The 27786-nt window shown below is 41.5% G+C and overlaps 1 protein-coding gene across 4 annotated transcripts in view; it reads right to left on the bottom strand.

Moving 5' to 3' along the window:
* The window catches only part of NCKAP5 (NCK associated protein 5), a 718925-nt gene that overhangs the window by 263319 nt on the left and 427820 nt on the right, over positions 1 to 27786 (bottom strand). For all 4 annotated transcript variants that reach the window (XM_048483952.1, XM_048483947.1, XM_048483949.1 and 1 more), the window contains one exon: positions 7451 to 7541. In XM_048483952.1, the coding sequence (XP_048339909.1) occupies positions 7451 to 7541 (91 nt within the window). The remainder of the gene's footprint in view (positions 1 to 7450; positions 7542 to 27786) is intronic.

Genomic DNA, 27786 nt, shown 5'->3' with positions numbered 1-27786 from the left:
AGAAGAACACTTGGGCACAAAATCTAATAATGGACAATCTTGCATTCTTGTTTTTGCAAACTGGATCCATTCACTTATCAGAAATGGAAGCTACAATCACAGACTATACAGGATACTACTAGGACAATCCAAGTACCCTATTAGGATAATCCAAGTACAAAAATCCAAGTACAAATGCACTGCGACGCCCTTGCAAATGGCATCATTGGTTTTGTACAAATGCTGATCACTGAGGCAAAGTAAGTCCACCTCATCTCCTCTTTATTTGCTTGGTGGTGTTGCACTGAAAGATGTTACTTGATCCCTTCCTACAACATAGGCTTAATAAATAAGATACACCCTTCATAACTAAAGAAATGGTACAACGTTTGCTCATTGTTAGATTTATTAACCTATGTAGAAAACAATAAAAAATATTAACGGGGAAAAAAAACTAATCAAGCCATTATGAAAGGCATGACCCATACTTAAGGGATCATACATGAAGGCAGTGACATAGGTATAGATTTTTATAGGGGGGGTCGGGGGCGGGACCACTCCTGGGGCCGTGGTCACACCTCCCCAAGCCCTGCCCCCGGCCTCAGTGCTTATAAAAGCAGCACTCCGAGGCAACGGAGGGCAGACTCCCCTGCCGCCACCCCCACCGGCTGGGCTCCCAGCCGGCAGTCCTTTCTGCCCTTCCCTCTGGGCAGAGGTATAGCTAGGGAAAATGGAGCCCGGTACAAAATCTGAGTTTTGTGCCCCCCCCCCCATGGGCAGCCGCTGTGATGCTGGAATCCACCCCAAACAGCATCACTTTCAATAGGGAGCTCAGATTCTCCTTTTAAATCCACCTTAAAGGGAGAATCTGGGGTCCCCAATTAAAACAGCTTTGAAAGTGATGCTGTTGGGGGGTGGATTATCCCCCACCCTGAAACAGCATCACTGTCAATGTTTAAACTGGGGACCTCAGATTCTCCCTTTAAATCCATGCCGAAGGGGGTGGATTTAAAAGGAGAATCTGGGGAAATTTGGGGGTGCCTGCTGTCAGGGATGCAATTGTTAAGCTAACAGCACCAAACTTCCAGAGTATTTTTAGGAGACTCCCCTGATGGTGCCACCCAGGTTTGGTGACGTTTGGTTCAGAGGGTCCAAAGTTATGGACCCTCAAAGGTGTAGCCCCCGTCTCCTATTAGCTCCCATTGGAAACAATGGGGGATGGGGCACCCCCTTTGGGAGTCCATAATTTTGGACCTTCTGAACCAAAGCTCACCAAACCTGGGTGGTATCATCAAGAAAGTCTCCCGAAAAATTCCTGAAATTTTGGTGCTGCTAGCCACGCCCCTTGCAGGCTAAAAACCGAAAAACACTGAAAAAATTTATAAAATCACAAACAGGGGCAGAGCTTCGGAAATGTCATGGGGGGTTGAAAACGAGAACCCCCTCCTTACCTACAACCTTGCAAGAAGGTCTCAAAAGATGTTACATTTAACCTTGTTCTTTATGTTTATTGTTCCCTGTTGTCTCAGAGCGATATTAAATCAATTCAAAAGGAACCAAGCATAGTTCTATTTGTTATCCCCTATCACAACAAAATAATTTATATAACAGAAATTGTGCCATCCCTTCTCAAAATTCAGTTTCCAATGTACCTTAGATATTTACTACAACTAAAATGCCACAGAACTTCTCATTTTAAGAAGAAAACCCAGTGAAACCTAATAGAATTTAATGAAAACAATGCATGCATGCTCTGGTGTTCATCTGATTACTATTCCAGAGACATGACTACAGTGCAACATTTAAAGTTCATTAGCAGCAATATTTATTATAGTGTAAAGCATATTGATATTGTAATAACAACTCAGTTTTATAAATCCCCAAACAATAATTAGGTTTCGGGGGGAGGGGGAAACAAATGTGCAGCTAGTGGTCAATAGATCAAAAGTGTTTATTGCAAAGAAGTACCTTTTATGAATACTCAAATATTAATTTGAACAGGCAGCAAAAATAACTTATCATGGTTCCAAATAATATAGGGCTTGCTAAGAGACATACTGGAGATAATCACACTTTTTAATTCCTATAGTATTTGACCAAACTTCTGTTTTGTTTTTGAATGTCATCATTTAACTTGCTGGCAAGTTATATTTTAAGATGCCCTCACAGTTATAAGGCTTGGAAAACAACAAACAAAAGGCCTGTTACCCAATTAAAGAAATTTTTCAGCTGATTTATACTGCAATGCTGCACAGAGTTCCTCCAGTCTATGTCCGCTGAAATCAGTAGACTTAAATTGGAGTAGGTCTGCATACATCTGCACCATAAATAATATTAATTGAATAATCCCTTAATAAAATCTGAATATATTTGTATATGATATAAACTATAGTTCAGGAAGAAATGAAAAAGGAAACACATAGTTGATTGGATTCAAAGTATCATGAATGGAATGGAGCTTGCGGAGTGGGACTTTCCTGACTTCACACCTTGCTGCTTTCCCACTGAATCTTCTAATATTCTGTTCCTGGTGCCCATGGGACTCTCAGGCCACTAGAGGAGTTACTTGTGTGGTGTGCCATAGAACAGGGAAAGGGCAAAAATACTCTCTCCACCTCCAACATTCTGCCGGTGGAACAGCAAATTTGAACCCAACACGATTTGTGGTTACAAAATCTGTAACATGTCATTTAGCCTATAGGCATCCAGTTCACAGACCTATTATAAACATAGTTTCATCCTTCTAAATCCAATAGTGTGACTCTGCTTAGAATTAAATGGCATACCATTCTGACACCCCACCTCCCACTATCAGCAGTCACTTTCCAATTGATGTAAGATGCTGTGGAGAACAGTAAAGGCAATAAAGCCTACTTCTGCATGCTGACATTTTGTGGGGTAGTTTGCCATTGTTTTCCCCAGCTATTCTTTACTCCCTGGCCTAGGAACTCACTTACTAACCATGAAATGGGTGGATGGCTGAGTTGACCATGAGCCAGCTGCCAGGACATCTGACCCATAGGGGGCTCGGACTCTTGACCATATGAGTGGCAGTGCAAGCACTTAACCACTATGCCATGCGGCATAGTAATATGACACTATTAAAAATGCCTCTGTTTTTCAATAGGGAAAGTCACTCCAGTTTCATCAAATTGCTACTACAGACCACTCAAAAACACTTCATTATGAAGAAAACAAGCATGTCTTATTTGCATGAAGTAAATTCCAATGCTTTCAAAAGGCAATATCCAAATAGTCTTCACTAGAGTCCTCAAATACTTCTCCTTGCAACACTACAAGGTTCAAGGACACAAGCTGTCTATAGCCATCCATCAGTCCTAGTCCACGGTAATTCTCCTAGGTTTCATTTCTTCTTCAGTGAATGGCAAAAAAACCCTTGTTTAGGACTTAACCATCCATGAGACTTAACCCTATACATGTAACAATTGAGTTCGTAACAGCATTAATAACAATGCCTTCTTTCTTTTACATATAATATTATACTTAATCCATGGGACTTAACCCTGCACAGTTAAATAGTTTCGTCTGTTGAATGTAATACAATTACTGATAGCTGCGCTAGTTTTATACATGAATTAAGAATTTTAAAGAAACCATGCTTAAACCACACTTACACAACATAAACTAGCTTATTTAAACAAAGCATGAAAAATCTATATCCACATTAAAGTCTATCCTTGTGTATGTTTTTAAACGTCAAATCCATTTCAATTCTTGTTGTAATAAATGGTTTTTAATATCAACCACTCTGTGTGTCTTGTCATATTTATAAAACACAAGAAATTTGATGTCATTGTAGGGAAGGTGATGTTCCTGAAAATGCTCTAATAAAGGAGAACTTAAATGGCCATTCTTCAGGTCTGAAATATGCTCTAAAACGCATAATTTCAAAGGCCTCTGGGTCATACCTACATAAGCAAAATTGCATTCACACAATAGGACATATAGGCAGGCTTGAGTATCGCAATTGGAAAAATGTCTAATATCCAATTTAAAGCCTGTGACTGGATGTGTAAAGCATCTAGTAGTGATGGTATATTGGCATGCAATGCAATTTCAACATTTATAATGGCCTACAATCTGGTTTGCAGAAGGTTCAGTGGGTCTCATGGAGAGACGTATGGGGGGGGGATGGTGCCCGGGGACAACTGCTCCACCAGGCACACACCTCCTGTGCTCGGGGGCGAGGCTCAGAGGTGGGGACGGCTCAGATGTGCACTGCAGTAGCAGGGTGACTCCTGGGCCATCGAGCCACCCCCTGCCTCCCTGCAGGCCACCTCCTGCCCTCCACAAGCCCTGCAACTGGCACCGACTGGCACTTCATAAGAACATAAGAACATAAGAACAAGCCAGCTGGATCAGACCAAAGTCCATCTAGTCCAGCTCTCTGCTACTCGCAGTGGCCCACCAGGTGCCTTTGGGAGCTCACATGTAGGATGTGAACGCAATGGCCTTCTGCGGCTGTTGCTCCCGATCACCTGGCACTTCACTTTTCGACTTGCTCTAGTCCACTTTTCTGCCATTACTTGTGAGTAGACCCATATGACTCTTGCCAGGATCCCGTTTCCACGCGCCCCCCACCCCTCTCCAAAGAATTCAAACCAGCTGGCATTCAAGGGGAAGCTCCCACCATGCCTTTGCATCGCAGCCTCTGTGGACGTCTCCTCGGGAGTAAAGTCCCGCTCACCCACCCACCCTAAAAACTTTGAAACTCTGCAAAAATTTCCCTACCTCCTGGGGGAGCAATGGTCATCGGCACCAGGGAGACCTCTGTGTGCTTGGTGGGGGGGCAGGGAGCCATGGCAGGCGGCCCAGGATGGATGGGGGATCCCCTCTGGGAAAATGCATGCATCAGCCCAGGCTGACTCAAGAGTAAGCTCGGCACCCACAGTGTCCCCAATCACCCTCCCACAGAGTGACAGCTGTCAAAAGCCCCATCCCCATACATTTAGAGAAATTGCAGGTTGCTTCCCCATGGCACAGCCTCTTGGGAAATAGAATGGGGAATGGTTGAGGGGGTCTTCCATGCCTCAAAGGAGGTGGGGATCCCTTCATCTCTTTACAGTAGGTGTGAAGGACAGAAGATGTGCTTGTATCCTTGAGGTACAGTAAAATATAGCAACTTTGCTCCTCCAAGGAACTTTGCTCCTCCTCCAAGAGGTGAGATGGCACCACTGCCATACAAGAACTATTACCCTTGCTGGTAATCTTTCCTTGCCCAGCCCTGCAGGGATGATGTGGAACTCCTTCAGTATATTACAGTGATGGCGAACCTATGGCACAGGTGCCAGAGGTGACACTTGGAGCCCTCTCTGTGGGCACGTGCACACAGAGTTCATTATGTGGGTGCGGAAAATCACACACACACACACACCCCACACACACATATATCTAGGCTGGCCTGGGGCACTGAGCACGACATGCACGCACTGCGGTAAGAAGGGAGGACTTGGCTGGCGGGCCTGGTGCCTGAGAGGGACGGGTGGTGCAGAGGAGGCAGAGATGCTAGAGAGGCACAGAGCGGTGCACGTGGGACTCATTGGAAACTATAGCAGGCTGGCCCCTGCTCGAGCAGGTGGGGTGGAGGAAGAGGGAGCCAAACAGTCTTTTCAAAACTAACACCTCAGCATTCAGGTTAAGTTGTCGGGTTGGCACTTTGCGATAAATAAGTGGGGGTTGGGTTGCAATTTGGGCACTTGGTCTCAATAAGGTTTGCCATCACTGGTATATTAATTGTACAGACTGGATTTCTATCCATGCATCATGCAGTTACCCAGCTTAAAAGCCAACAGTATCTCCAGGAGACCCTGTGCATAACAAATGTCTGTCTGTCTTATACAGCTTCATTTTCTTGTCTTCCCCCAAAGAATCCTGAGAATTGTAATTTGGCAATGGAGATAATGACTTCTCTGTTAGAGATCCCCAGTGCCTTCACACAGCTACAATTCCCAGGATGGAGTAAGCAATCCCAGCGCCCCCGCCCCCCCACCTCCAACTGGCGCCGGCTGCAGCTTTAGTTCTCAACTTGCATGAGTCCCATCCTGCTTTTCTGCCTGTACTTGAAAGTAGCCCTGCACGCCTCTTGCCACAATCCCAGGAAGTGGCCCAGGAAGCGGCCTGCCACCATCTGAGCCGCCCCCACGCCTGGCCCCCACGCCTCCACGAGCTGGGGTGGAGGAGGAGGTGGGGGGCATTTTGTGCCTCTGCTGTTGCACCCGGGGACATTTGTTCCCACCATGTCCCCACGGGTGGTATGCCCCTGGTCTCATGTCTGAACTGCTCTATTCATGCAATCCTGCATTCCTATCCAAGGGCTTTTGAAAGGGTTTGAATGGCAACTGATTAGAGTTATTTTTATAAACTGTTGTGTCCAAAAAATCAGTATATTGTTCATGTGCAGATCTAGTGAACCTGATAGTACAGGGGTCTGCAACCTGTGGCTCTCCAGATGTTCATCGACTACAATACCCATCAGCCCCTGCCAGCATTGCCAATTGGCCATGCTTGCACGGCCTGATGGGAATTGTAGTCCATGAACATCTGGAGAGCTGCAGGTTGCAGACCCCTGTGATGGTATGATGGGTTTGATTTAACCAATCAGTGAATGGATTCAAAAAATCTTTCTGTAAGAAAATGATGAAAGTGTCATCAATGAAGCGCTTATAACCAAAATGTATGACCTAAAGGGGTTCTGGTCTATATTTTGAATGAAGTCTACCTCCAATTTATTCATGAATAAATTAGCCAGGGCTGGAGCTATAGCACACTCCATAGAGACAGACACCCCATCCATTAACTCTGGCACTCAGATTAGAACTTCCCTCAAAATCTGCTCACACCGCCTAAAGACTTCTGCCTTTCTCAGTCAGCCAATCACAAACTGTCCTGACTTAACTCCTCGTGGGCAGCAGCCTTTCTTGCAGGAAATAAGGTTAAGTGTTGATAATCATTACACCTGCCTCCTGCTTCCATGCCTGCTTGACAGAGGAAGGCAGGGAAGGAGCAGGCCCTTCACAGGCTGCTAACTAGGACCAGGGATACTACATGGGGCTGCCACTTGCTGTGGTAGATGACCCTGGTTCAGTGGACAGTTACAGATCCTATTTGTATGCCTCCACTGCTAGGGTCCTACATGTGCCAGCTAACAAAGTCCTAACAATGCCCATCCTAAATAGAGTAATGCTCTTCCAAGTCAGTTGAAGTCAGTGGACTTAGTAGGGTGTATCTTTGCTTAGAATGGCACTGATAGTCACCAGTTAGTCAGCTCTCTTTATGTCTCCCACTTTGGTGGCTCTTTCTGTCTGCTGTCAGGAGCTTTTTTCTGCCTCAAATGTACTTTCTCTGGCAAGTCTCTGGCACTGAGATTTCGTATTAAACCCTGAACCATCTGCCATCAGCAAGAAATATATAATTCAATTACACCACCATTCCCTGGCAGGTATTCTATTACCTGATATGCCTTTATTATGTTAACAGGTTCCTCTTCATTTGGCTCTGGTGATCCTTGATTTTGCAATAAATTCCTCACTGTCTCTTCCATTCTGAAAAACAACAAGGAAGGGAGTATTAAAAATAAAGATCTTTTTTAACATGCTAGCTCCAATATATCATTATACTAAGATCATTTAAAACACAAAGAATAATGGTGCTGCTTTAGATCAGCCCAAAAAACAAAAAAAAACCAAAAAATTAATGTATTTATTCCCCACCTTTTTTTTTGCAGAAAGTATAATGCTGTGCTCATTAACATTCAATGTCCATTAATCGTACAAGAGTTGTTAGATTGCTGCATTGCATTTTTATTCAAAATGATTTTTTTAAAAAAGAAGAATTCAAACAAGAAATAGATTCCTTTGGCATCTTGTCCTTTCTTCAAGGAGCTTAAGACACTGTACATGGATTCCACACACCCCCACCCCCCGCCATTTTTACCACTACAGTAAATCCATGAAGAAAGGTGAACTATGATTAGCTAAAGGTCATCCAATGAGCTTCAGTAATCTGAGCAGGGATTTGCCTTTCATGGTCTAAATCTGACCCACAGTTCATTATGCAGCACTGGATATACAGATGCAAAAAGAAACAGGAAGGATTTAAAGAGGTAGGAATGCAAGAATAGTATTGACGGATCAGTCCATCTACTCTATCATTCTGTTTCATACCAGATGCTCAGGAAATTCACAATCAAGGCATAAGAATGAAGACTTTCCCCTGCACCTGAAATTTTACTAACCATTTTAGTCGATCAAACCATTACACTTATCTGATGACAACTTTCCTGTCTGTTAGTCTTTTATATAAAAGTCATCACGTATTCTGTTTCCCAAGGAAAAGTAATCTGAAAGATACGCATTCTAGTCTACTAAGATGTCCAGTGACAGTTCAGTTATTTTTAGTATAATTATTATTTATATGCATGAATTTGCTTTGCCAGAACACATCTAGTACATTATACCATCTGTTAGCCAAATGTGAACAAAAAACAAACAAACCAAAAAAACAAATGTAATCTTAAATTCAGACAGGGGCATGTTTATTAGAAACAGATGGGAACCATTTGTACATGCATCCTGACCTAAATGAGTACCCTTTCCCATTCCTAATGCTATCTTTCTAGTATAACTCCACAAATGGAAAATATCACATAAGATACAAGTGACCCCACATACTTGTTTTAAAATGTAGCTTCTGACTTTTGTCAGGTGATTAGATGCTGCTTTTCCCAAAAACACAGTGAAACCACTATATGTATCTCTGTGTGTGAATGTATGTGTGTATATGTATACACACACACACACACACACACACACACACACCACCCATATAATGATCCCAGACCACAATCATATGAGGGCCAAATCATATGGGAATGGCTCTACAAAAAAGTTGGATCTAATTCTCCCATATATTTCTTTATTCCAATGCAAAACTGACAGTATCTAAGTGAGTCAAAAGCTTAGATTCATGGACAAAGGACATATATACTTTGGAATGAACTCTCTAGATTGAAGCACTTATGCCATTAGCTCTCAGAATAATATCTCTGCTCCCGGTTTTTCTGACCACAGAAAATGGTAAGGACTGTAAGCATCAAAAAAACCCCAGAAAGCTATTTTCTCTAGTACATTTGTAGAAATTGATTATATCCTCCGACTAGACAGTTCCTTGTTGAATGCGTAGGTCACCTCATAGCAAAACAACAATTTCAAGTGACAGACCAAAAAACACAGTGTCACAAACTAATTCAGATAACAGCGTTGTCTGAATAGAAAACTAAATGTAGTCTTTGCTGCTATCATTTTTATTAAAGAAATTTTTAAAGTTTGGGTTATATTAAATAAAATAAAACAGTATTTGTTTATTAATTTGTTTTTGTTGACATGTTAGGGTGGAAATAAGCCACTGGTGTTCATCCACTAGGCATACTCATTGCAACAACAGGACTGCTATGTATGACTTACTGTTCCTTTGAAAAATTTAGATATGTTTAACATTCTGTCAGATTGTTCTCCAATCATTTTTGTTTAGAGATGCCCCAGATTATGAAGAGCTCAGGGTTGGGGGCAGGGCAATGGGACAGGAATCTGCTCCCACCAGGAGATTTTTCCAAACAGCACTAAGGAAACCAGAGTATCCTGATGAAACACAGATGATCATCAATGTCATCAAAGAAAATGTACCACCACTGGAAAAAATTATCAAAGAAAATGTATGAAATGACTAAACTTTGGCCTGCAGAGAGTGCAGTTTTTAGGCTAGCAGCACCAAAATTTCAGGGATTTGTCGGGAGACTCTGATGATGATACCACCTAGGTTTGGTGATATTTGGTTCAAGGGTTCCAAAGTTATGGACTCCCAAAGGGGGTGCCCCCATCCCCCATTGTTTCCAATGGGTGCTAATAGAAGATGGGGGCTACACTTTTGAGGGTCCATAACTTTGGACCCCCTGAACCAAACTTCACTAAACCAAGGTAGTATTATCAGAATAGTCTCCTCCTGATACCACCCAGGTAGGTGAAGTTTGGTTCAGGGGGTCCAAAGTTATGGACTTTCAAAGGGGGCGCCCGCATCCCACATTGTTTCAAATGGGAGCTAATAGGTGGGGGTTACACCTTTGAGAGTCCATAACTTTGGACCTCCTGAACCAAACTTCACCAAACCTGGGTGGTATCATCAGGAGAAACTCCTAAAGACCCCCTGAAAGTTTGGTGCTGCTAGCTTAACAATTGCACCCCTGACAGCAGGCACCCCCACATTTCCCCAGATTCTAATTTTAAATCCACCCCCTTCGGCATGGATTTAAAGGGAGAATCTGAGGTCCCCAGTTTAAACATTGAAAGTGATGCTGTTTCGGGGGGGGGGGGATAATCCACCCCCAAACAGCATCACTTTCAATGCTGTTTTAACTGAGGACCCCAAATTCTCCCTTTAAGGTGGATTTAAAAGGAGAATCTGGGCTCCTCAGTTTAAACACCATTGAAAGTGATGCTGTTTGGGGGTGGATTCTAGCATCACAGTGGCTGCCCGGGGGGGGGGGGTCGCAAAGCCCCTAGGGGATGGGGCGGTTTATAAATCGAAAGAATAAATAAAAAAATATATAAAATAAAACTCAGAATTTGCACCAGGATCCATTTCCCCTAGCTACGCCTCTGCCCAGCTGCCGGCTGCCAGGGAGTCTGCCATCCCTGACAGAGAACTAATAAATACCACCTATGAATCCCGTATTTGCTATGTATCCAAGGAGATGCCTCATGTTACATGACAGTATTAAAGCGTATCCACAACTAACAATTTTTGTCATGAATATGCCTGTATAATACAGCCATCCATACAACCATTCAGTTACCTAAAAGGAAAACCATTTCCTTGTCTTTTCTATATACGTGTATGAGTTTCTCCATGGTGAGAAATCTGGAGACACAATTCTCTCACATGGTGCATGTCCTCCATGTATTCTGTGACTGCCAGAATGGCTGACTACAGGCACAGATGAACTCATGGTATAACGGGTGTTAGCACTGAAAGAGTGTTAATATTATGTGACCAGCAGGAATCACATGCTTCAGGACTGTGGCTGCATTCTCATACCAACCATAATTTCTTATCCAGTTCAGATGCTTCTTCCCTTTCCGTGTTAGCACACAGGCTTATGGACTGCTGGCAGCTTGCAACCCTTCCAGAATACATTTTAGGTTTGCCAACCTCTAAGTGGGGCCTGGAGATCTCCCAGAGTTACAGCTGAATTTCAGATGATAGAGATCAGTTCCTCTGGCGAAAAATGGCTGCTTTTGAGGGTATATTACACACCACTGAGGTCCCGCCCCAAACCCCACCTTACATCTTCACAAATTTCCCAGCTCACAGCTGGCAACATTAAATTTATAGGCATAAGCTATATAAACAGGAGTGCCTCTTTGTGTGGAATTGATATGTAGTTGCTGTGTTTCTGCAAACCACAGTACAACTGCATGCTCAGTCAACATTGATTCATCCAAGGCCTCAACACAATTCCAGCTGGGTTGCAAGCCTACTGTATAATTCTGTGGAGAACATCAGGACCTAGAAGAAACTGCACCAGAAGTAAACACAATTTAGTATAAAAATGACAAAGGTGAAATTATTTAAATTACCATTTTTCCCTGAAGATCATTAAAAATCAAGCTAATCACAACTGGGATCTTGTGTAATGGGCATTTAATGGGTCCAACCTCACTATTTGCTAGGGAATGCCATGATGTGCTGCCTGCTTACGTCAAAGTCTTCTGCATTTTACCAGAAGTCAATCTGCATTAGTCCAGGTTTCCAATTAATTCCAATTATGTCCTGCCTCAGAAATTTACAGTTTAGGCATGGAAACACCTTAAAAAGGCTGGCAGCATACAGTGGTTGTCAGCCACCACTCCTTGATGCAGGTATGCTGACGGATAAATAATAATCAAAACTGTGCCTTCCTCAGGGATAATCACATAGCAATCTTTGCCACACAGAATGCCACATACCCTGTTTCCCTGAATATAAGACATCCCCGGAAAATAAGACGTAGTAGAGGTTTTGCTGAAGTGCGAAATATAAGGCATCCCCCCAAAGTAAGACGTAGCAAAGTTTTTGTTTGGAAGCATGTCCGATGAACAGAACACAGAAAAATAAGACATCCCCTGAAAATAAGACATAGCACATCTTTGGGAGCAAAAATTAATATAAGACACTGTCTTATATTCGGGGAAACACGGTAGTAACAAACCAGAGCTAGGCTCTTCCTTCCATGTCTGCACTAGCAGAACACAATGATCACCAGTCACCAGTTTTCCAGTACCATTAGCAGGCTGAAGGCTGAAGATTTACTATCTTATAATATTGAGGAAAAAACAATGCAGTCAGAACCTTAAAACGAACTCAGACAGGTTACAGTGTTGCAAAAGAAAACATAACAAAGGCAAACAGCCAGTACAGAAGCAACTAAGCAAACTAAATTGAGGGGGGGGGGGAGCAATAGCAGAATGCAATTAGCAGTTCTTAAAATGTGACATAAATATAATTGACAAGATAGTTCAAAGAACGCATATAAATCATGGGGGGGGGGGGGGGGGGACATGGAATTTTCTTAGATCAAGCTCCGACCCACACACAGTTCTATATATTAGAGAGAAAGACTATAAGAGTAATTCACATAAATCCATTCCACATTGCAACAGATTAACCAAAAATATTGTGATCTTGTTCATATGTACTTTTTCTTTGCTTGTTTGATGCCATACTCATATAAAAGGCTGCACTGATTTCCATCAATTCCCCCATCAGGAATTCAGAGAGCACCTTCTCATCCCCCCACCACCACCACTCCAAAGGTGCTAGTATAGTGAATACCACCATAAAAAGAGCCCTGAACATTCAAACAGGTGAACCTTACTTTTAAGCTTATGCAAGGTCGTGTTTAAGATAAATAGATGGTGAGATCTTCTGTTCAGTTGCTGCCACAACCTAAAGCCTGTTTCTCTGGTATTGTGCCTTTTCATCTAGAAAATATCAAAGAGTTTTAGAATTAAGGGAAGATTCTCCTTTGGCGACATTTAGACAACCAAATCCAATAGGTCTGGAATGTATAGCTGTCCTATGCTGGTACTAGTCCTTTACTGATATGTATATGACAGATTTGCCCTCAATTAATCTCCTTGACATCCCAATGAATATTAGCACGGCAGAACCTCTTTAATTCACACAAATGACAGAGAAGCCTATTGTGAATTACTGAGTTTTGCAAATTGGTAAAGTGAGCAAACACAATAAAAGAGGCAACGATGATCCATCACAAATTGTGCTTTGTTCATTTATTTGACAAATATAATTTGGCTGCAGTTAATTGCCATTATGTTTAGGATGTTTAGGAAATGGAATGCAGAATAGTCTGGAGAAACAATGGAATAATACAAGACCTCAAAGACTACAAGATCAGTTATTAAGTCTTGGTAGAGAAATGGTCAATTGTACATTTTACAACTAGTGAATGCAACTATTATATATCTGTCAAATGAAGAAAACACCGCTCTAATAAACGTAAAGTAACTTCCCACAGTTTAGCTGAGAAAGACCACTATTATGCTGCATGGTTACCCAAATGCAGAAAAATGTTCCAATCTTATGAGTGAAATAAGTGTCCATGAAACAAAATATGTCCCTGGGCCACCATCATAAGGACTTGTTAGCATGTGAATTCCTATCTGCAACAACTTTCCATTCTTTTTCTGCAATGGAGACTTGTGAAGATTAACAGAGATAGCCTAACCAGAGTGACATCCTTATGAGCCCACTGACTAGAAAATTGTAACTCTACTTAGGATCGCTCTGCAAATTTTGAGGCAACCTTAATAATGACTAGAATTAAACATGGCACACAAATAATAATAGAAATTGGACTCAAATCTTCCCCATAGGACTAGAACAGCACTATAGAAAATACTATTTATTTAATATTATGCATGCCAAGGAGAGGAAATGTTCAATTTAGTTATGTTGAGCAAAAAGCTGAATTGTGGACCATCAAAAGTTCCACAAATAAAGCTTTACTGTTTACCAGTGAGAGAAATGGGGCTCATGCCCACTAGGATGTTCTCTGTGGAACTCTGCCAAAAACAAGTCTTGTATAAAAAAGGTAAAGTTTCCCCTTCAGTCGTGTCCAACCCTGGGGTACCACTGCGAGAAGTGATTTTATAGGCAAGCTGTTTTTGTGGGGTAGTTTGCCATTGCTTTCCCCGGCTATTCTTTACCCACTAGTTCTGAGCTAAGTACTCATTTACTGACCAAGAAATGGATGGATGGATGGCTGAGTTGACTATGAGCAAGCTGCCAGGATATCTGACCCACAGGGGGCTCGAACTCCTGACCGTGTGAGTGGCAGTGCAAGTCTTGTATACACTGAAACAAACAAGAATCAAGCTATTCCAAATAAGGTTACATATTGCCATATCCTAAATTCATTAGTGCATACACATTCCAGTTGCACTGGACATGTCCGGTTTTTCCTTGCAAGTTTTGCAGTCTTCTATTACACACGTCTGCAGATGCCACTGTCCCGCTTAGCACTTATGGGTTCCTTATAAAGTAAAGGTGACAGAAGTTAAAGTCTTAATATATTTATTAAATATGATCCACAATTATGCTAACCTAAGTTTTAACCACAAGATCAGGGGTCCCAAACATGGTATCCATGGATGCCACGGTACTTGCTGACACTTTCTCTGGTGCCCACCAAGTGTTTTTAGGTTGTGGGTACAGCCAGGTAGGCTTCTGATTGAGTATTGGAGATTTGATTGACTGTGCAGATTTTGAAAAATGTTGCTTTTGCAGCGGCTGCCAACACAACTCAAGAATCTACACTGTGTTTCTGAAGTTAAGCTGTGGCGATTATTGTGTGACTGGCTGCACCTCCTGCAGCAGCCATTCTGTGACAGCCATTTTATTGCTGTGCCCAGTATGCCATGTCAGAATTCCAAATGTGCCCGCAGCCTCAAAAAGGTCAGGGACCCCTAAATTAGATTTTGCTGAAGATACTCACAGAGAATGCAACAAAGAAAGGCCTGGCACTAAAGTTGCTGTAAATATCTAAGGAGGTCTTGTCTTCTTGGACATCAGCAATAATCACCTATGCTTTAAGGTCATGGCCCCTTCATGCCTTTATGGATAAATTGTGCAGCGATTTGCAGCTGTTTTTGTGCTTACAGATCCTCAAACAAAATCTTCTCAAGTACCAGAGAGGAATACATAAATCCGCCCAGGGTCATGGTTGGATCATCAAAGCATCGTACAGAAAAAGTATAGGATCACTTGCAGTTCATCTCCTGGTGCCTGGAATAGTTAGATGTATCCTTTCCATTACCTGGATACTTTGCTTGTTTTTGGGTTTTTTAACATCTGCAGCAACATCTATTATGTTATACTATGTACTGAACTCCTGCAAGGTTTGTAAGTCATGTAAATCACAATTCACTTGTAGTTTGGGATGAGGGATGTAGCTCTCCTCCTGCCCAGATGCCACTCTGCCATTGTGACACATTCCACTTATCTTCCTTAAAGCTAAGAATTAGAAGCAAAGGTAGTATCTTCACATTGTTCCTCCCTTCCTTAGGAAGCAGCTCTCCCCACCTTGAACTGAGACTGCTTCTCTTCGCAACCAGACAGGATAGTCAGTGGAAAGGCTACTAAGTTATGGGCTCTTCCTACTTCGCAGCGAGTCGATTCTTCCATTGCTTCCAGCAAGCTCAGCCTCCAGGCCCACTGGAGCCTGACTATGGGGTGTCATTCTGGCCAGGAGAAGGGCAAGATATGCTCAGCTATGTTCTCTTTCACCCAGAGTCTACAAAAAGGTAGAACCTGCCCTGATGGCCTCCATAGCAGAGGAAAATTTGCTAATGGTGGACAAAATGCTTTAAAGAAAAACCTGCTTGCCCTTTCCTTATCTTTTTCTGATGAATACCTCAGATAAACTTCCAATGACCCTAGGATTCCTAGCAATGCATTTTGAAAGCTACTGCCACAGTGTGAAATACAGATGAATTCACTGTGATAAAATAAACATAAAATATTAATAAGATAGAAGGAAGGTGAGATATAGGGACAAGGCATGACAACAGGGTAGAGAGAAAATAAAATGTTTTTCAAAAATATGATGGGGTAAAAGAAGGGCACAACTTCGTAGTGGGGCCGAATGAAATAAGACATTCATTGCTTATGCACCAAAACATTGTATTTATTCACAGCAAGTTTCAGCGCATTTCCTCTTTAGAAAAGGTGAGAACAAAGGGCAGAGAATCCAACAGAGAGTGATTTGGGAGGTCAGTCAGGATGAGGGAGGGGGCTAGTCTTAATGACAGTCCCATAGATGGAGCTGCACTATCCTTTATTTACCCATGCCTCAAGCACTTGAACTCCTTGCCTATCTTCAGCACAGTCAGGAGTCCATTTTCAAACCGCTGTGTGGGTTTTTAGCGATGAAGCTCCCACTGAGGTTAATGGGAGTCCTGTAGCTAAAATCCCATGTAAACTTTGGAAAATGTACTCCAAAGAGTCTAAATAATGTGCTATTTGAGCATTATCCTGTTAACTTGCTATATGATGTGGCTGAAGGAAAAGGTGGATTTTTAAACCACATTGTTCTAATATGTTATAACTAGCCAGAGTCTTTTAAAAGTTTTATGAATTATGACTTTCTTTCTGTACGCGAATATTTTTGCATCCTGACAACAACAACAAAATGATTGATTGTTGGCTGGCACAAATTTTTTAATTTTAAAATTAATTTTAAAATTAATTTTAAAATTAATTTTAAAAAATAACCTGTGCCACAAGGTTGATATAAAAATACACATTTGATCCTATCCTTCCAGGCAGTACTGTGACCAAGGAAAAGAATGGCTACACGTGTACGGTCTTTGTATGTACCCCACCTGTCCCCAAGGCAAGGGATCCCAGTCTGTGGGTACACAGCTGCAATTCTTGGGGACAGCAGTTCAGATGGAATTGTGGATGGACAGTGAGAAGAAAACAAAGGTCGTGAGTTGATTTAGACTGGATCTTTGTAGAATGACCACAAGCAACATGAAAAAGGATATGCCTTTATGGGACAGAGTCATGGGGGATCAGAGGGACCTTATCCAGGGTCATTTTTCCATTCCAGTCTGCCCCTGTACACATATACACACTTTGTATGTACTGGACTCTTAGAACTGATCTGGATAACCCAGGCTAGCCCAATCTCATCAGATCTCAGCATTCGAGTAGAGTCAGTACTGATTAGAATTTAACGGGGCGGGGAGCAAACAAAAAAAAATACTAGGGTTGCAATACAGAATCAGGCAATGTTAAGCCATCTCTGAATGTGTGTTGCCTGGAAAACCCTATGGGGTCACTATAATTCAGCGGTGACTTGATCAAATACCAAAAGCATTGCCGGGGGCGGGGGGGTGGGGTGACTGGAACAGTAAACAATGTTCTATCTTGCAATGTCCCTGATTTATTTGAAGCCAGTGACAATACTGGAAACTGACTTGCTTGTGGATTTTTTTATATTATATTACAGACACCAAGTTACAGTCAGCCGAACAATTCAGACTATAAGAATCTATTAACGGAATTTTTGAGTTTTGGAATGTGAATGAGGCTCATATGTTGAGCTCTATTGTACATTTTGTAAATATTAGTAGTTTAGTAATAGTGTAAAAGTACTCAATCAATTTGACTGCTAGCTGCATTTGTGCAATCGTATTTACTGTTCCAGGCTATGACTTGATGGCAAACAACAACAACAAACAGTCACGGATAATTGTCATGTTGGAAAGGTGGCTTACGCAGTTTGAAGTTTACTTTCACACAGTACATTTAGCTCCAGTGCAACAGGAAAATTACTATTATAAATTGAAATTTGAATAAAATAAAATACAGAATCTGTACATTGGTTATGGTTGGATGACTGTTTCTTCAAGAATGTTTGTTTTGAATTTTGGCATGTTTAAATGGCAGCTCATAAAAACGATTTACACCAGGGAAAAATCATTTGTAACAATGCTGACTTCTCCCTCTCCCTTGCATGTGTGTTGCAAACTCTGACATAAACCTCTTTGTTCGTGATGATACATCCAAATACACCAGTAACACAAAATAGCAGAGCCATTAAAACAGATGAATGAAAATGAACCTATGGGTTTTGTTCTTGTATGGGAGAAGGAGACATGAACAGATTGGGAATTTAAAAATTACCCTGGGAAAAGCCTCAACTGTGGCTCAAGATCAAGGAGCAAAGCCTAGCAGTTCACAAGTCAATGAACTCAATGGGCTCACTGGTGGCAGGAAATGGAAAGAGTTGCATGTCCCTCTGTGTAGGATCCATGGTGGGATTTTTATCTCACATTGTCCAAGGTATATCCAGTTCCATGTTGATTCTATCTGCAATCAAGAAATAATGACTTGGATAAAACCGGCCTAATCTTAGAAATGTTTCTGACAGAAGTCAGTGTCATTTTATGTTGTGTTGCAGAGGGATGTTTTATAAAGGGCACTTGTGAAGTTAACTATCTTGTTGACCACCCAGAGGCTATACAAAGGCTAATTATTCTGTAGCTAAATGTATTTGAGCAGGAGATTCTATTTTGGAGGTTAATTAATTCCTGCTCAAGCACATAAGAACACCACACACATCATCATGTTATCACTCAACATATGTTAATTAATCTCCAGGTAGGGATGTTTTCATAATAAGACAGAGATAGGGTTAAAAACTGTGAACATGATCCCCTGAATGCTAAGCATCTCATTTCAATGGGAGATAATTAAGAATCTATTAATACAAAAACTTCAAATGTTGGTCTGGTTTGCAGGAGTATGTTTTTCTTAATTGGTCAGTGGCATACAGCATACGGTCAATCCACAAAGTACTTGATACTGTCAGTCTAAGAAAAGTCTAATGAAGAAATGTAACAATCTGTACAAAGTGCATTAGCTACAGGTTAGATCTCCTCCGGTAATAGGGACAATGTTCTCAGCTCCGGTGCAAGAGCCTTACTTTGATGTAAGATGTATGTTTTCAAGTAAAAGGTTCCTTGTACCAATGTTAATTGAGCAGAACTTTTGGACTTGGCAGCTAGGTGAAAAGTTTTGTGATTCTGTAAACGTGAGACTCAATGTTTTTTCACACATATGGGCTACTCATAATTTTTGCATGTATGCGGCTGTCATAACTACATGCTGTACACATTGCTTACACATTTTGTACTTGGAAATCTAAATCTGATATTTCCAAGAATATTTTGTGTGTGTACAACAATGCTATCCTAACTCAGTCTTACGGCAAAATCACAGCATGCATGTGGATAAATTCACAAAAATGAGATGGAGATCCAAAATTCATAGATAGTACTTAAAAGTGTTCTCTACGGAAATAATTTAATTTGGAAAGAACCTCACATTTGACTTGATTTTAAGCAAAAAAGAGAAGTATTTTGGATTTATACCCCTTTTTTCTTAACTGTAAGGAGTCTCAAAGTGGCTTAGAAACTTATTCCCTTCCTCTTCCCACAACAGACTCCTTGTGAGGTAGGTGGGGTTGAGAAAGTTCTGCCAGAACTGTGACTAGCTCAAAGTCACCCAGCAGGCTTCATGTGTAGGAGAGGGGAAACTAGTTCACCAGTTCACTAGTTCACCAGATTAGAGTTCACCACTCTTAACCACTTTACCACACTGGCTCTCAAAGCCATATTGAGCCACTAATATCCCAAGCATTGGGAACAGATAAACAAAATACTTATCCTGATGAATGATTTCATAACATCAAACTACCTCTTTTGGACCTGCACATACAAGATAATCCATTTTGTTTCATGTTTCTTTTATTTATTCTTATCAATTGTAAACTTCAACTAGACTGGTGACAGCGTTGATTATTTATTAACATAATATTTCAAGATCATTTCCCCAACGTTTTCTGCTTTTATTCCATTATTGCCTCAGAGCCCACACAGATGTTTTCTATCTGCTCATAAAAGGCACATCATAATACATGACAGATCATGCATACGTCTTCCTGAAATGATAACATTATTTGACTACACTTCACATAAAAATGATTGCAGGTAAGAAAAATGGCCACTTCTTGTTTTATTCCGACTTCTTCTTGGAGTAGGTTTCAGATTCTATATTACCATTATGATAAATTCTTTCAAAAGGCATTCTTTGCAGATAAGACATAAAATGGTTTACAATATTACTTGATATTGTTGTCCCTATGCGACCTTTGATAAAGAAAAGTATGTTCTGTTGGAGTGTCAGGGGGACTCTGTATTTGTTATCCTGTGTCTCATCCCCATTTTATACTTGGAAAAGCATACATACCCTGTTTCCCCGAATATAAGACATCCCCAGAAAATAAGACATAGTAGAGGTTTTGCTGAAGTGCGAAATACAAGGCATCCCCCGAAAGTAAGACGTAGCAAAGTTTTTGTTTGAAAGCATGCCCGACGAACAGAACACAGAAAAATGAGACATCCCCTGAAAATAAGACATAGTGCATCTTTGGGAGCAAAAATTAATATAAGACACTGTCTTATTTTCGGGGAAACACGGTATTTTAGCTGTAATTTGTTAAGAACAGTTAAATAAATCATGTCTCAATTTAGAGGCAACAGATAGTGTGCCATATGTATAAGCAATGTGATTAGTTAATTTTTTTTAAAGTCGCTCAACATCAATAAAGAGTACGAGACAAGTTGGCCTGCAGAACCCCAAAGCTGGCTCCTCTGGACTTAAGGAAATCCACTTAAGGAAGCTGCAAAATACCACCAGGAGCAGGCCAGTAGATTGGAAGAAGTAAACTACCAGTGGCTCTTAGGATCTCACAAAATAAACCTATAGGGCAAATAATTTTCCATTAGGAAAGTCTGAGTTGGTCCAGCCTTGTTGCTCATTGAAAGCACCACCCCGCCCCTCCAGTCTTGTCAGATTAGCTACCAGGCTACTGTTGTACTCTTGTTGATTTTCTAGCTTTGTACCAGCCTTTGACATTGATATTCCTGGGCTTAAATCCAACTCCAAGTCACATGACTGTCTTACTCTCTACCACTGATGCGAAAAGTTAATCTCAGCGATCTCAGTCTGCTTCCAGCCTCAAAACCAAGACCAGTTACTTTAACAGTCAGAAGATAATAGGCTTCTGTGGGTGCTTCCGCATTGTCGTGCTCGACCTGAGATCGACTAGAGTCCGACCCGAGTCCTCCGCACTCAGGCGTAAGCGTCGTCGGACTGCGTGTTGTTCACCCGACTCACCCTCCCTCTCGCCATTGAATTTCGACTCTACTGGGGATTTCAGTCGACTGGCGGACTTCGGGGTTCTGCACTTCGGGCGAAGCCGGGTTTAATGGAGTCGCTTGGAATCTCCGTCACTTTCGACTCTGCCATGTAGCCAATCACAACTAAGTATTTCAGCCCATGCGCGAGAAGGGGAGACTCGGTACGGCGCTGGAGCTTCGGGCATCGCAGAAGCGGGGACCCACAGCAACCAATGTCGAGACGCAGCACCTTTTGAGGGGAGGTGGTCCACGCCCTCTGAAGGCTTGGCTCAGGAGAACCGAAATGGGCTGCTGTCGCTGGAGGAACGGGAGGACTACGAGTCAAGAGTAAGACTCACCCGACACGAAATGAAACCTGGAAGCTCCACCTTCGTGTGTCCGGAAGGGCTCTGTATGTCTCTACTGAAAAAGCAGAGTGTTCCTTGCCTTTCTGGAGCTGCAGCAGCTTGATTCCTCCATACTATTCACTTGTTATTCACCAGCACAGGAGCTCACCTTGCACCCTCAGTGGTAGTACCACATCTGATTGTTCACAGTAAAGTTGTTAGAAAACATAGTGCTTTTCTGGGCAGATATGTTACGGGATTTCTGACCCATTTTAGATATGGCTGGAAAAAAGGCTGCAACCCACCAGGTATGACAAAAGAACACATTGCTGATGACCTGTGACATTACCCAGAGGCCACTGTCTGCCAAGCATGGATTCTACAGTCTACTTCCAAAGAAAACTCCAATAGTGAAGTCTTAGTCTCTATTGAAAAAGTCTTTAAGTTCTGGTGGCTAGGAAAACAGATCCTTATAGTGCAATATTAAGCAGAGTTACATGCTTCCAAATCTATTAGAATCAACCATTTTAAAAAGGTGTAACTCTGTTTAGGAGTACATTGTTAGTCTGAGATATTATTGGTAAATACATATGTGCTCATTAGCAGAACTTAGAAGAGCTGCAAGAATAAACGAGTCAGAGTCTTAGTTGCTATTAAAATGAGAAAAACTTTACTGGCGATTAAAGTGCAAAAAGAGGGTTATACATGTGGTCTATAGTTATCTCTCTCTTTGTCTGTTGTCTGCTGCAAGAGGATTTCTGAACAAGGAGAACAAGTTAACTTTTACAAACTTGGTCATACATGCTATTTGGCTCCCTAGCAATGTCAGGCTAAAACTAACCAATAGCTAATCAGTTGACTCTGTAATTATGCAGTGACCTCAGCAACTATTTAACATACTAACAGTTAACTCTTTCCTGGCTTAGTTGTGTGACAAACACTTGCCAAATCGCAACAAACCCCTTCTCAAGTGATTGTTGTGGGTTTTCTGGGCTGTGTGGTTGTGATCTGGTAGATCTTGTTCCTAACATTTCGCCCTGCATCTGTGGCTGGCATCTTCAGAGTGTTCTGAGGTGTATCACAGAGAGAAGTCTGCTACACACTGTGTCCAGTGAAAAGGGAATGTTTTTAGTGGGGTATATATTGTCCATGTCCCAGGGTGGGGAACCAATCAGTAAGTGTTTGGGTGGAACTTGCTATGCAAAGGTGTGGTTGACTGTGTTGTATTGCGGGTGGGGATTTTCAGTCCAAAGAGTGATTCACATTTGCATTCCCTGCAGAAGCAACAGTCTTAGTGAATGCAAACCTGGGTGGAATCCATTGTCCATGAACCTAGCATTTCCTTGGCCTTTAATTCAGGTGATGCTAAGGGATAGAACACTCTCAGAGATATCCCTTGCAAGCTTAGATGGGGGTGATTTTATATTCTTCCTTCTCCAGTGCTCCGTATGTCGTATGATATTTTATCTCAAGTCTTAACACCTGGTTTTTAAGGATTAATGGAGAACTAGAGTAAAGGAACTATGGGAGATCCACTTCAGCAAATGTCTAGTGCTAGGTGTTTTACAGGATGTACACTTCAGACTCAATCACAAAATTCAGGACCAATTCACATGAAGCTGCCTCATACTGAGTCAAACCACTGTCAAATTCTGTACTGTTTTGATTAGCAGCAGCTATCCTAAGTATCAAGCAGTGATGAAGATGCAACAGGGTGGGGGAAGGGCGCCGCACCCCAGGCGCGTGCCATTGGCATCATGTGGGGGGTGAAAAAATCACCCCCAGACCCCCCGTCCCAGGGACAGGGCATGGGGTGGGTGGGGCGTGGGCAGGTCTAATCTAGATGTAATGAGGGCATACACTACAACAGGACACAGATGGCTAACTAACCAACACTCGTAAAAGGCACCCCTGGTTACAGCTGCCACCTGCTTATCCAGTGTAGGTGGGGCTAGGGCATGGGCACGCGGGGGTAGGTTGTGCCCCAGGTGTAGTTTCCTCTCCCTCCATCCCTGGTATCAAGAGATATCACTGACATCACCGACAACTGGCTTTTAAAATAGAAGATGCAAGTGATTGAACAAGTAAACTTCTATATGCAAAGTGGATGACTGTACCGCTAGGCCACAGCCCCTTTCTAAAAATTGTTATAAAACTAATCATATTTTAATAAAAATAAACATTAGTTCTAAACACTACAAAAGAACAAAAAAAAATCCCTGCATCAATACTTCATGCTTCAGTCAGTGAAAGATTCCAAACTATGGCATTCAGAACCACAATCCAAACTGCCTAAAGGGCTTTCCATGTGTCAAATAACTACCTAAAGAAATTGTCAAACTAGTAATTGTATGAAACTTCTGCTCAATGACCCATCAGATGAGAAAATAAAAGATCAAGAATAAATGCTTTCTAGAGCTATAAGGATTACCTGCAGCAAAAAGGTACAACTTGTTGCTAGTGATTTATGAGCTTAAAGATGATTTTGAGCAGGTGTCTTTTTTTAAAGACCATGTTACTCTTCCAAAGATACACAGCAGCTATCCTGCTCAAAATGGATTCACCTATTAAGATAAAACAGGCAAATCGAATGAATGCCAGATTGTAGCAACATATTAGGATAAATCTGCACAAAGGTCAAAATATTTAAGGCATATTTCATTCATTACATAATTATTTCAATGTGACTTGGAAATATGCATTTCCTGTAAACACAATTCAATGTGAAATACACTTATCCTTCTAATTAAAAGGATGCAATAATGGTGCCATGGGAGAGGATTAAATGGATTACAGAGCTTTATGTTACAGAGGTTTGTAAATTACAGAAAGTTGGTTAAACAGCGGGGTTACCAATTTAATGCCTGAAAATTCCATTCCTCAGAAAGTGTTGACCCACCAGGCTGAAATATGGTACAGAAACTCTATCTGGTAACAGATGTGACATGTTCAGTTATGAGGGAGTGGAGTAAAATGTCAGAGGTAGAGAAGTTTTAAAAACTGCCTTTATCTTCAAAGAGCCACTTTCCACAACACAAATTCCCCTGTGGTGGACACATGGGCACCACAGGGACTTTGAGTCAGGGATGTACTTTGAGTTCCATGTTGGGGCCCAGTCCCCAGGTGGGCCGGTGCCAGATTCAGTTCATGCAAGGGGAAGTCTCTATTCTAGTGCCACTTAACTGACATACCATGGCCCAGGGATCCACTGAAGTTGAGTACTTACTGCATCATATACTTGGTATCCTTCGCATCTACACCATTCGTGGATCTCTTTGAAAGTGATACCTTGATTACAGAGACTTGATATCCAGTATTGTCTTTGGGATCCCTTGTGTGTGTATTGTTTATTGTTGTGTGTGTGTGTGTGTGTGTGTGTGTGTTATCCATAATATGTATACTTTGTAGTTGATTAAGAGTTGTGGGTTTTTTATATGAATGTTTTAATTATTTTCATTGAAAATAGAGTTTTAAACGATGCACTATATCCACAGTGTGCCCCACCGAGGGTTTCCACAAAAGGCCAATGGCAGTTTCTTAGGGCCATTTTAGATCAGGAAAGTTCAGGGAGGATCAGGCAAGGTCAAAGTCATTATCTTGCATGACATAGTCCTGATGTGAATTGAGCCCATGCCCAATTGGACATTAATTTCCTAATTTAAAGCACCCAGAATATGTCTGCCAGAAGTCTACATGCGGGATGTGGACTTTGTATAATGTGATAGACTCTGAGAAAGTATGCTACAGGATTTTAAAATGCAGACAAAACTTTTGATAGACAGAAGATACAGAAAAACATGCCCAAATCACTTCCCCTATTTCTTATCTGAGAAAAATGATTGAACCTCCCCCACCCGGCCAAAAAAAAAAAAAAACCCTTCAAATTCCTCTTGACAAAGGTTTATAAAACCATTTGTTGTAGTAGACTGGGGGCTTTTCATTCTCGTTTCCTTCACTTGTAAGTTCCTGTCTCTTGGGAGAGGGTACTGTTCTGCACATCTTTTGCTCCCTCTAAGAGTTGATTTGATGTCATATAGGTTTATGTCCAGCATAAAAACCTGCAGTTTAAATCTGCAGAAAGATATGCCCAACATAAATCTGTGTGATATCGGATCAAGAACTAAAAGGTGTAAAATGTACGAAATTCTTCTCTGATAATGGGTGATTGCTAAAACAGCTTCCTAGTTGAACAGATTATGTTTGTGTCAGTTGGAGCACTGTCTTTTTGAATGTATGTTTCACTCTAATGTAAGAGAATTATAGATTTTGCCAATTCTTCAAGGGAGGACAAATATACCTACTGGAGAGAAATTGAGAGAGCTCCTAATGGGTATGGAATGGGAGACATTTTCACTGTTGCAAGATTGTTTCCCAAGTTAAAGTATGATATAATCTGAATAAATAAATAAGAGTCCAGAGATGGACTATTACAATTGTTTTAACTTTAACAATGTGATACTGCTCAAAACCATTGGTGGAATTAGTAGCTTCATTTAAGCAACATGCATGGAACTGAAACACACTCACGGTTCAGAAGAAACAGGAACTTTCAAGCGAGGAAAATGAGACTGTAGAAAAGCCCAGTTTTGGACAAAGCAAGCCAGACCTAGCACAAATCCAAGCTAAATGAAAAAAAACCCCTAATAAGTAGTTCAAACAAGTCACTATCTGGCAGCCTAGGCTACCATACAAGGTTGTTGTATGACTCTTTAAGCTCCTTGGAAGAAGCAAAGGTTAAACATCTGATAAGTCAATAAAACAAAAGCTCCTCTCAACTCTCGAGCAGTAAAGTGTTTTTTTCCTCACTCCTAATGTAGAGACCAATTCATCATGCCACACTATTCTGCATACCAAGTAGGAATTTCTCCTCCATAAAGTCTTGGTAAAGTAAACCTTTTGATAAATAGCAAGCATGTATATAATTGCTTTTATATCTCTAGAATGCTATCACACCTAGCCTTCATGAGCAGCACCTCTCTGACCTAGGCTGCTGTGTACAAGAACACTGGGAGAGGAGCTGGTCTGTAAAAAGAAATCCTTTTCCAGTACCCAATGCATTTGTATTAGCCCTGAGGCTAATTATTTTAGAATCTAATACAATAGAGCCCCAAACTGTAATTGGTTTGATAGATTATTTAACTAAAGGTTTAGCTGATTAATTGTCAGAAGCCAGATTTTGATCGATAAGGCTGCAATGACATTGAGAGTCAAGGTCACACTGATTTTTAAGCCTGTTTTCTTACCTGGGGTGTACAATGACAGGAAAACAAAAAGGAAGTGCTGTTTCCTTTAGCTTTTGCTAATACGTCTCTACATACTTCTCAGAATTGCCAAAGCATTTTGGTAATATGCGAACGTATTCAAATGTAATCAATTAATGAAGTGTTTGCTCAGTTAAAAAACGGAATTGATGCATCAACTTATATGTCAAGAAATAGCATTCTGTGAAAAGTGGCATGCCTGGGTTGCAAGGATTTCAAGGACTCTGAAGGAAGAACAGTGAAAAGACCATGCATACTGGCCTGAGTTTCTTATAGGAAGGACAGGAGGGAAATCCAGATTAAATACTTTCATTGTGTTGTCACCTGGCCTGTACATGGTAAGAACATAAGAACATAAGAACAAGCCAGCTGGATCAGACCAGAGTCCATCTAGTCCAGCTCTCTGCTACTCGCAGTGGCCCACCAGGTGCCTTTGGGAGTTCACATGTAGGATGTGAAAGCAATGGCCTTCTGTGGCTGTTGCTCCCGAGCACCTGGACTGTTAAGGCATTTGCAATCTCAGATCAAAGAGGATCAAGATTGGTAGCCATAAATCGACTTCTCCTCCATAAATCTGTCCAAGCCCTTTTTAAAGCTATCCAGGTTAGTGGCCATCACCACCTCCTGTGGCAGCATATTCCAAACACCAATCACACGTTGCGTAAGTGTCAAGTATCATGGTCCTAACAAGGATTGCACATTAAACGACTGTGATATACTTCCACAGCACACACTAAACTGTTTTCCAAGAAAGTGGCAGTGCAAGACATAAAGGAACGAACAAGCTCACAGACCTTCAAGGTCACAAGAGCTGGGAGGATCTATCAACCCTGAAACTGATTACATATATTAAAAGCAACCCTGAAGATTACA

Source organism: Sphaerodactylus townsendi, linkage group LG02 (genome assembly GCF_021028975.2).
Source record: "Sphaerodactylus townsendi isolate TG3544 linkage group LG02, MPM_Stown_v2.3, whole genome shotgun sequence".
Taxonomy (NCBI): Eukaryota; Metazoa; Chordata; class Lepidosauria; order Squamata; family Sphaerodactylidae; genus Sphaerodactylus; species Sphaerodactylus townsendi.
Note: the sequence above shows the minus strand (reverse complement) of the source record. Positions and strands in the feature narration are given on the sequence as shown.